Here is a 10,329-nt window from a genome sequence, read left to right as displayed (position 1 = left end):
CTCTTGGGTCCATTTCTGGGACAAACTTGCGACAGTAACTTCTTCTGATGGCGTTTTCATCTTGACCAACCAGAATGCAGGACTTCTTAAAACAGTCAGAGTCGCTTTTAGAAGTTAATTTATGAAAGCAAAATTGGGTTTTCCAAATGCTGCGAGGAGGACGGGGTGTCGGATAAACTTTTGAGACCCAGGCCTCTGGGAACTGTTACAGAAGGGAATGTTGTCACGGTCCAACTCGCCTACATTTGGAGTCCTGTTTAGCGATTAGTGTTGCAACAGGCAATTGTCAGAACACTTGTAGGTGCTTGGCTGTAGTTATACACCATTGTTAAATAAACGAAATAACTCTGCAGCTTTGAAAGTTTGGAATGACTTACTTCGAGAGGGAAAAATCAGAACAGCTACTGTTTGCATCCAGCCCCTTGCAGAATTCCATTGATTTTTGTTACGAGTTTTCTTGGCGCTCCCATGGGATTGGGTCATTGTTTTCTGGCGGGGCCGCGTTCTTCCTGTCCTGCCAGAAGTGCTGGACATCAGGCGGGATGTTCTGGGCTTCGTCCCGGCAAATGATCATATCTTCCCTGGCTGAGACGGTCGGCAGAACGCTGAGAGAACGCGCCGCGCTCTTTGCCATCGCCACCGAGTCCTTCTCGCCGAAGGTGGCGGCTGCCGCTTGTCCATCTGCGCTTCTCCTCCTGGCCTTTCTGCAGGTGGCCAGCTTCCAGATGTTTCTTAAGCCTTCCTTGAAGTCTTCAGACACGGCCAGGAGCACCAGGGGATTGACCGTGCAGTTGGCGAACAGAACAACCTGCGCCAGGACCAGTAAAGCGGTGGGAGGCATGGGGCTGCCCATGTACCGGTGCCTCGCCCAGATCCACGCCACCCAGTCCGGGACTCTCATGGCTGCAAAAGCGACAGTCAGACCCCACAACATGATGGTGACCCTCCTGATTTCGTGCCTCCGGTTCGGGGTCCTGTTTCTCCTGGGCTTGTTTATCAGGAGGGCTTTAATGTAGCATGTGATGGCAAAGGTCATGGGTATCCCATAGGCTGCCATCGGGTAAACTATGCCGAAGGCTTTCATGAAATTCGAGGCGTAAGGGGGTATCTCCAGGACGCAGGAGGTTTCCCTTCCACTGCGCTTAGTGGTCGAGAAGAGCCCGTGAGGAATGGGGAGGAGAAGGGCTACTGACCAGATGGCACATGCCAATGTCATCACGCGTTGGCATTTAAAGTGGATGTATTTTGGGGGGTTGCCCACTTGTTTGTAACGGGCGTGTCCAACCGCCGCCAGAGTGAAGCTTTTGGCCGACAAACACGCGTGCAGGAAGTAATCCGAGGACTTGCACACAAGCCATCCGAAGGACCAGCTTGGTTTGGAGTAGGTGACGGCGCGGAGAGGGGCGCAGAAGAGGAGGATCAGGAGGTCGGTGGCGCTCAAGATGAGAATCAAGCCGTTGACCACGGAGCTCTTGCCTTGCCTGAAGTCGTACATCAGAGCTGTGACGACCATCGTGTTACCTGCCAAGCCTACCAGGCAGATGATTCCCAGAACGATGGGCAGGGCGACCTTCAGGTCCTCTTCCTCGAGTGCTTGGAATCCACCAGCGTATTCCAACAGGTCGGCGGAGCTGTTCATGGTGCTGAATTCTAGCATCTGGACCCTAGGAGCTGTTCTGCGGCGCTGTGGTGCTGAAACCGTAAAGCCAAAGATTCGAGCAGAGGGGAGGAGGGAGGAAAGGAGCTGGGAATGGGGGATGGGGTGGTGGGGGGTGATATTAGAAGAAAGGACTAGAGATGCTTTTATAAATAACTCGGAAAGACAAATACGTCACCCAAAAGGTTTCTGTCTGGTGCCTGGAAGAACGATTTCTAACTAATTCCACAGCCCACCCTCAGACCCTGCGCTTTTAATCCGAGGAGGATTTTAACTCATTGCACACCAGAGCTTCAAATGACACAAGTTAGAATTTAGATCATACTAAGCCACACAGAAAGACACACAAATTCAAACTTATTTCACAGACATTGCTCACACTGTTAGCCAAACTTACGTTTTCAGCCAAACCAATTTAAAACTATGCAGCTACTTATAAACGTTAATTGATATGCAGCACATCTAATATAATTGAAAAAAAGAACCAGGGAGAAGATGAGAAGATTTTTGGAGACACTATGTTGTTGTGATCCGGAATGCGCTGCCTGAACGTGTGGTGGAAGCAGATGCAGTAGTAACTTCCAAAAGGCATCTGGATATGTACTTGGAAGGAAAAAATACAGAGTTATGGGGAACAGAGGAGGCATGGGACTAATTGTATAGCTCTTTCAAAGAGCCAGCACAGGCATGATGGGCTGAATGGCCTCCTTTGCTGTAAGGTTCTAAAATTCTAGGAAAGTGACTTCCAATGGGATAGAAGAAAGAAAGAATGTGCCATGACATGGCGCCTTTCAGAACTTTAGGATACGAACATATATATCAACATACAAATTAGGAGCAGAAGTAGGCCATTTGGCCCCTTGAGCCTGCTCCACCATTCAATAAGATCATGGTTGATCTGTTTGTGTCTCGAATTTTACACTCTCATCTACCCCCCGATAACCTTTGATTCCTTTGCTTAACAAGAATCTATCTACCTCCACCTTAAAAATAATCAATAATCAATCCACCACCTTCTGAGGCTGAGATTTCCAAAGTCGCACAACACTCTGAGAGAAAAAATTTCTCCTCATCTCTGTTCTAAAAGGGCGACCCTTAATTTTCAAACAGTGCCCCCTAGTTCTGGACTCACCAGCAAGAGGAAACATCCTTTCCACATTCACCTTGTCTAGACCTTCAGGATCGTATATACTGCAGTCAAGTCTCCCCTCACTCTTTAAACTCCAGTGAAATCAAGCCCAGTCTGTCCAACATTTCCTCGTACGACAACTCACTCATTCCAGGTATCAATCTAGTAAACCTCCTTTGAACCACCTCCAATGCATTTACATCTTTCCTTAAATAAGGAGACCAAAACTGCACACAGTATTCAAGATGTGGACCGGAATCTGCTTCTGCTGCCGCCGAGGTCAGCGATGGGCAAAGAAAGCAGCACCTGGCCCCTCTGGCCCTATGTTGGTGAGCCACCACAATCTTTTGTACGGCAGCTTATTTGAATGGACGGGACAGCCCGTTCCCCCCACCCCAATCACATGGAGGGGACGGCTTGTCTGTCACTGGCAATGACGTCAGCTGTCTGTGTGCAGGCGCTGATGCCATTTTTAAAGGGATTAAGGGATTTGAGCTCTTCTGGCAGATGCTAAGATTTTGGAAGAGAAGAATAAAAACAGTTAGAGGCAGTACATTTGGCCTACTCCCACCCAATGATCATAAAATGGAATGGTTGCCCTCTCCAGCCCAAAAGACTTTCCTTTTCAAATGACCATTCCCCGCGCCCCCACCCCCCCCTCAAGTGCATAAACTATAAACTTTATCCCTTCCCAATATCCCCTCCACCAATGAGAAGAATTTATCGCTGCTGCCACCCCACCCCCCCCCCCCCCGCCCCCCCCCCCCGCCCCACCTTTTGCACAGAAAAAAAATGACTTGCTCCCCCCTCCCAACCAGAGTGGTGCCTCGATTCTCTGGATGTGGGTGTGCTGGACAGCAGCACAAAGATCGCAATGGGACCAGAGGCAGTGGTGAGCATGCAATTAACTCAGGTATGCCAATTTAGTTAAATATGTAAAGGCCGGGCCCATCACCAAGTGGTGGGGGGGGTGCTACCACGAGGCCTCGCCACCTCCTAAAGATCGGGCCGGGCCCTCACGGCATCAGGGTTGGGCGTGGGCCTCCTCCGGAGCGACCTTCAGGCCTCCCCGCCACAGACCCCGATGCCTGGGTTGGGCCGGGGGCGGAGGGGTGGGTGGTGAAGCTAAATTCAGCCCATAGTCTCACCAATGCCCTGTATAACTGAAGCATAACATCCTTACTTTTATTTTCAATTCCTCTTGTAATAAAGGATAGCATTCCATTAGCCTTCTTTATTACTTGCTTTACCGGCATGCACTAGAACACCTAGATCCCTTTACACCTTGGAATTCTGCAGCCATTCTCTGTTTAAGTAATAATCTGCTTTTTTTATTCTTCCTGCCAAAGTGAACAACTTGACATTTTCCCACATTATACTCCATCTGCCTGATTTTTGCCCGATCGATAGCGGTCTGCAACCTCCTTAATTCCTCTTCACAACATACTTTCCTATCTATCTTTGAGTCATATGCAAATTTAGCTACCTGCAATCACTCTCCTCATCTAAGTTATTGATATAAATTGTAAAACGTTGAGGCCCCAGCACAGATCCCTGCAGGACTCCACTCATCACACCCTGTCACTCATTTATGCATACTCTGTTTTCTGCCAGCCAGCCAATCATCTATCCATGCTAATACGTTACCCCCTACACCATGAGCTCCTACTTTACACAATAGCCTTTTATGTGGCACCTTGTCAAATATCTTCTGGAAATATAAGTACAGTACATCAACGGGCTGAACCTTTATCCACAGCACATGTTACTCCTTCAAAAAACTCCAACAAGTTGGTTGAACATGATTTCCCCTTCACAAAACCATGCTGACTATTCCCGATTATCTTGAGTTTTTCTATGTGCCCAGCTATAACCGCCTTAATGATCGATTCTAACACCTTCCCCATGACAGACGTGAAGCTAACTGGCCCATAATTGTCTGTTTTCTGCTTCCCACCCTTCTTGAATAGAAGGGTTATATTTGCTATTTTCCAGTCTGATGGAACCTTTGAGAATCAAGCGAATTTTGAAAAATTACCACTAACGCATCTACTACCTCATTAGCCAGCTCTTTTAAGACCCTAGGATGAAGTCCATTAGGACCCGGGGACTTGTCAGCCTGCAGCTCAGTATTGCTTCCCTGGTGATTGTAATTTTCCCAAGTTCCTCTCTTCCTTCCATCTCCTGATTTACAGCTATTACTGGAATTTTTTGTATCCTCTATAGTGAAGACAAAAGCAAAATATTTGTTCATTTCATCCGCCATTTCCTTATTATCTACTATAATTCCCCATTCTCACTGTCTAGAGGACCAACACTCACTTTACTTGCTCTTTTCCTTTTTAAATCCCTGTAGAAACTCTTGCTACTGTTTGTACATTTCTAGTTAGCCACCTCTCATACTCTAATTTCCTTCTCCTGATTAACCTTTTAGCCATTCTCTGCCATTCTTTATATTCTGACCAATCATCTGACCTGCCACTCATCTTTGTGCAATTATATGTTTTTTCCTTAATTTTGATGCTTTCCTTAACTTCTTTAGTTAACAACGGTTGGTGGGTCCTCCCCTTACAATTTTTCATTATAGTAGGAATATACTTATTCTGAGTATCCCCTTAAATGTCTGCCACTGCTTCTCTATTGATTTATCTTCCAGCCTAGTAACCCAGTTCACTTCAGCAAGCTCAGCTTTCATACCTACATAGTTGCCCTTATTTAACTTTAAAATACTAGTCTTAGACCCACTCTTCCCTCTTTCAAACTGGATGTAAAATTCAATCATATTGTGGTCACTGCCATCTAGAGATGCCTTTACTTTGAGGTCATTAATTAATCCTGTCACATGACACAACACCAAGTCTAATATAACCTGCTCTCTGGTTGTTTCCAGAGTCTGCTGCTCTTAGAAACTATCTTGAAATCATTCTATGAACTCCTCATTCAGGCTACTATTGTCAATCTGATTTTTCCAGTTTATATGTAGGTTAAAATCACCCATGATTATTGCAATCCCCTTATCACAAGCACCCAATATTTCTTCTCATATGCTTCTTCTTACATTGTGGTTACTCTTAGGGGGCCTGTAGACCACTCCCACTCGTGACATCTTTCCTCTTCTCCACCCAAACTGATTCTACATCTCTAACTATTGCAGCAATGCCATCCTTGGATAACAGTGCTATCCCTACAACTTTACCTAGCTTTCTATTCTTCTTGAATGTCATATACCCCTCAATATTCAGAACCCAATCCTTGTCATCCTGCAGCCACGTCTCTGCAATGGCTATCAGATCATAGAGTCATAGAGAGAAACAGCATTGAAACAGGCCCTTTGGCCCACTGAGACTGCTGACCATCAACCACCAATTTATACTAATCCTACATTAATTCCATATTCCCTACCACATCCCCACCTTCCCTCAATTCTCCTACCACCTGCCTACACGAGGGGCAATTTACAATAACCAATTGACCTACCAACCTGCAAGTCTTTGGCTGTGAGAGGACACTGGAGCACCCAGTGGAAACCCAGGCAGCTACAGGGAGAACTTGCAAACTCCGCACAGGCGGTACCCAGAACCGAACCCAGGTCGCTGGAGCTGTGAGGCTGCAGTGCTAACCATTGCACCACTGTGCTGCCCTTATCATATTTTTGTACTTCAATGTATGTTATCAGTTAGTCTTCTTTGTTAGGAATGCTACATGCATTCAGATACAGAGCCTTTAGTTTTGTCTTTTCGTTATCTTTGTAACATCTAGTCTTGACTGTTGGTGTGTTCTTAGTTTTTTTTTTCTCTTTGTCCCTTCCTGCCATTCTCTGACCTTCATTTCCCATATTACTATTCTGCTCTCTTGCCTCAATTTTACCCCTTGATTTGCTACATCTACCCAAGCTTGATCCCTCACCCCAACCCACCTCCCCCCCACCCCCCGCCTTGTTTAGTTTAAAGCCCTCTCTACTTCCCTAGTTATATGGTTTGTTAGAACACTGGTCCAAGCATGATTCAGGTACAGACCATTCCAACAGTACAGCCCCCACTTTCCCCAGTATTGGTGCCAGTGCCCCACAAACTGAAAACCAAATTGTCCCAAAGTGCTTTGCAACCAATGAAGTACATTTGACGTGTAGTCACTGTTGTAATGTAGAAAACACAGTCGCCAATTTTCACACAGCTAGATCCACAAATGGCAACGTGATAATCACTAAATAATCTGTTTTAGTAATGTTCATTGTGAGATAAATATTTACCAGGACACTGGGAGAACTCCCCTGTTGCTCTTCAAAGTAGTATCATGGGATCTTGTACATCCACCTGAGTGGGAATACAGGGCCTGGTTTAACAACTTGTCCAAAAGACAGAACCTCTGACAGTGCAGTATTTCCTCAGTCCTGCACTAAAATGTCAGCCTACATTTGGTGCTTTTGAGTGAGTTTTGAACTCATGACCTCCTTGCACAGAGGCGAGAGTGTTATCAACTGAGGGGTGGCTGAATGAAAAAGTTGATTTGAATGAAATCACTAACTCTATCCTATGGTATGAATTCCAGATGTACAAACAAAAAACATTCTTTTTCCTGTTCAGGAAAAAGAAATGGAGTTTTACATAAAAATAGAAAATGCTAGAAGCAATTAACTAATTCAGGCAGTATTTGTGGAGACTGAAAGATGGGGTTAATGTTTCAGGTCAATGACCTTTTCCACGTGCTGTCTGACCTACTGAAGATTTTCCACATTTTCTGTTTTTCAATTTCAAGTTTCAAAGCATCTGCAGTATTTTGCTTTTTGTCTTAAAGTGGAATTTTATAGCTGCTCTCTAAAAATCAATGTGCTGATACCTTCAAACTAAAAAACAAATGTCACGTGCGTGTGCAGCATTGCTCATCTCCTTCCCAAACATCTTACTCTTCATGAAGACAGTGTGTGACTCTTCTAACAAACCAATTCGTAATTATTCTGGAGGAGGAGGAGACCTGTCACTGATGCTGGGAATTCTTTCCATTCTACTCCAAGTAATTCCTCCAAGCCAATGGATCAATGGGTAGGGTGGCTCTGGCTGTGTTAGCAAAATGTGTGAATTCAGCTAATAAACGCTAGCAGTACCTCTACATATACTTGAGGTCCCCATCCCCACTCTGTTAATCTATATAACATCTCTTTTCAATTTAGCAAGGTGGGTGTGTCAGTCTGGGAAATGGTGTGCGCTACATGGGGTCAATTGTAACACAGTACACTACCTGAAAGTATGGTAGAAGTTGATTCAATAGTAACTTTCAAAAGGGAATGGGATATATGCTTGAAAGGACAATTTTGCAGCACTGTAGGGAAAGAGCAGGGGAGTGGGACTAATTGAATAGCTCTGTCAAAGAGCTGCCACAGGCACTGTGGGCCGAATGGCCTCTTTCTAGCAGTATGATTCTATAATTTATGTGATAGTTTAACATGGTGGCGGGGCCGGGGGGAGGGGGGCGGTGGGTTGGGGGCGGGGTGGGGAAGCAAGTCACCAATCTGTTTTAAGTAGCTCTCCCAAGCTTTATTTCCAAATGGAAATTTTTAAAAAGATGTGAAACAAGTAGCCGATGCACTATCACCCACTTTGCAATACCGCACAGAATCATGATTCATCCAATACATCAATTTCATTTATATCATGGCTGATTTGTATCTTAAATCAATCTAGTTACCTTGGTTTCATAACCCTCAATACCCTTGTCTAATAAAATATACAAATCTCAGTTTTGGCATCTTTCACTTGACTGCCAGACTCTTTGGGGGAGAGACTTCCAGATGTTTGCATTACCCTTTGTGAAGAAGTGTTTCCCAACTTCACCCCTGATTTCATATGGGATCATGGAAGAAGCAGGGTCAGAGAATTGGGCAGTGATTTTGGGAATGGGGAGGAGTCCAATATGAGTGAATAGCAGTGAGGAGTACAGGGTGACAACAGCAATAATGGACAATGGTCATGATAGACTTGGGATTCAGAGAACTGGCTCTGGTAATTCTGTCAGCACAGCAATCCTTCAGTATTGTACAGGTGTACGATAGAAACACCATTACATATAAAGGAAATGTGAAACACTTAACATATTGTAGACATGTCTGGGTGGTAATAGGAACTTAGGAACTTGGGAAGAGTAATAGGCTATTTAGCCACATAAGCTTGTTCCACCATTCAATGAGATTATGATAGCTCTGTGACCTAACTCCATATATTTTTCCTTTGTCCCTTTGGCAGTTAATTAGATAAATCTGGAACAGAAAAGCTATTATTGGCCACGTGATCATGAAATTACTGAATTGTTGCAAAAAAATATCTGGTTCACTAATGTCCATCATCTACATGTGACTCCAGACCAACAGCAATGTAGCTGATGCTTAACTTCCCTCTGAAATGGCCCAGCAAGCCGCTCAGTTTATTCAAACAGCTCCAAGAAAGTTTAACAAGAATAAAGCAGGACAGAGAACCTGGCATCGACCTAGCACCTGATATAACAAAGGCACACACAGCCCAGTCAATCTTTCAAAGACCTCCTCACTAACATGTGGGAACTTGTGCCAAAATTAGAGAGCTGTCCCACAGACTAATCAAGCAGCATAGTCATACTCACAGAGTCATTGTCCCAGGTTCATCCATCACAATCCCTGATATTGTCCTGTCCCATCGGCAGGACAGACCCACCAGAGTGGTATACAGTCCTGAGGAAGTGGCCCTGGGATTCCTCAGCATTGACCTTAGACACCATGAAGTCTCATGGCATCAAGTCAAACATGACCAAGAAAACCTCCTGCTGATTACCACCTACCGCCCTCTTCCAACTGATAGATCAGTCATCCTCCAGTGGGTGCAGCATGCTATAGACGGAACTAAGCAATCACACAACCATGGTGGTGAACAATTAAGCAATTAACAGGAGGAGGAGGCACCACAAACTTTCCCATCCTCAATGATAGCAGAACCCAGCACTTCAGTGCAAAATACAATGCTGAAGCATTTGCAACCATCTTGAGCCAGAAGTGCTGGGTGGATTTTATTTAATTCTTTCATGGGATGTGGGCATCGCTGGCAGGGCCAGAATTTTTGCCCATCTCTAAATGCTCTTAAGAAGGTGGTGATGAGCTGCCTTCTTGAACTGCTGTTGTCCATCTGGTGCGGGTACACCAACATTGCTGTTAGGAAGGGAGTTCCAGGATTTTGATCCAGTGACAGTGAAGGAACAGCGATATATTTCCAAGTCAGGACTGTGTGTGACTTGGAGCGGAACTTGCAGGTGGTGGTGTTCTCAAGCATCTGCTGTCCTTGTCCTTCTAGCTGGTCGAGGTCATGGGTTTGGAAGGTACTGTCGAAAAGTCAAAGAACAAAGAACAAAGAACAAAGATAATTACAGCACAGGAACAGGCCCTTCGGCCCTCCAAGCCTGCGCCGATCCAGATCCTCTCTCTAAACATGTCGCCTATTTTCTAAGGTTCTGTATCTCTTTTCTTCCTGCCCATTCATGTATCTGTCTAGATACATCTTAAAAGACTCCATCGTGCCCGCGTCTA

General features: G+C 45.2%; 1 protein-coding gene across 1 annotated transcript; it reads right to left on the bottom strand.

The window, feature by feature from the left end:
- Positions 1-445: 445 nt before the first annotated feature.
- LOC137370987 (G-protein coupled receptor 151-like) lies at positions 446-1,657 on the bottom strand. Its single transcript, XM_068033311.1, has one exon. The coding sequence runs from the start codon at positions 1,655-1,657 to the stop codon at positions 446-448; it is 1,212 nt and encodes a 403-aa protein (XP_067889412.1).
- Between the last annotated feature and the right edge of the window lie 8,672 nt (positions 1,658-10,329).

Source organism: Heterodontus francisci, chromosome 1 (assembly GCF_036365525.1).
Source record: "Heterodontus francisci isolate sHetFra1 chromosome 1, sHetFra1.hap1, whole genome shotgun sequence".
Lineage (NCBI taxonomy): Eukaryota > Metazoa > Chordata > Chondrichthyes > Heterodontiformes > Heterodontidae > Heterodontus > Heterodontus francisci.
The sequence above is the reverse complement of the archived record's forward strand: the minus strand, read 5'-3'. Positions and strand labels throughout refer to the sequence as shown.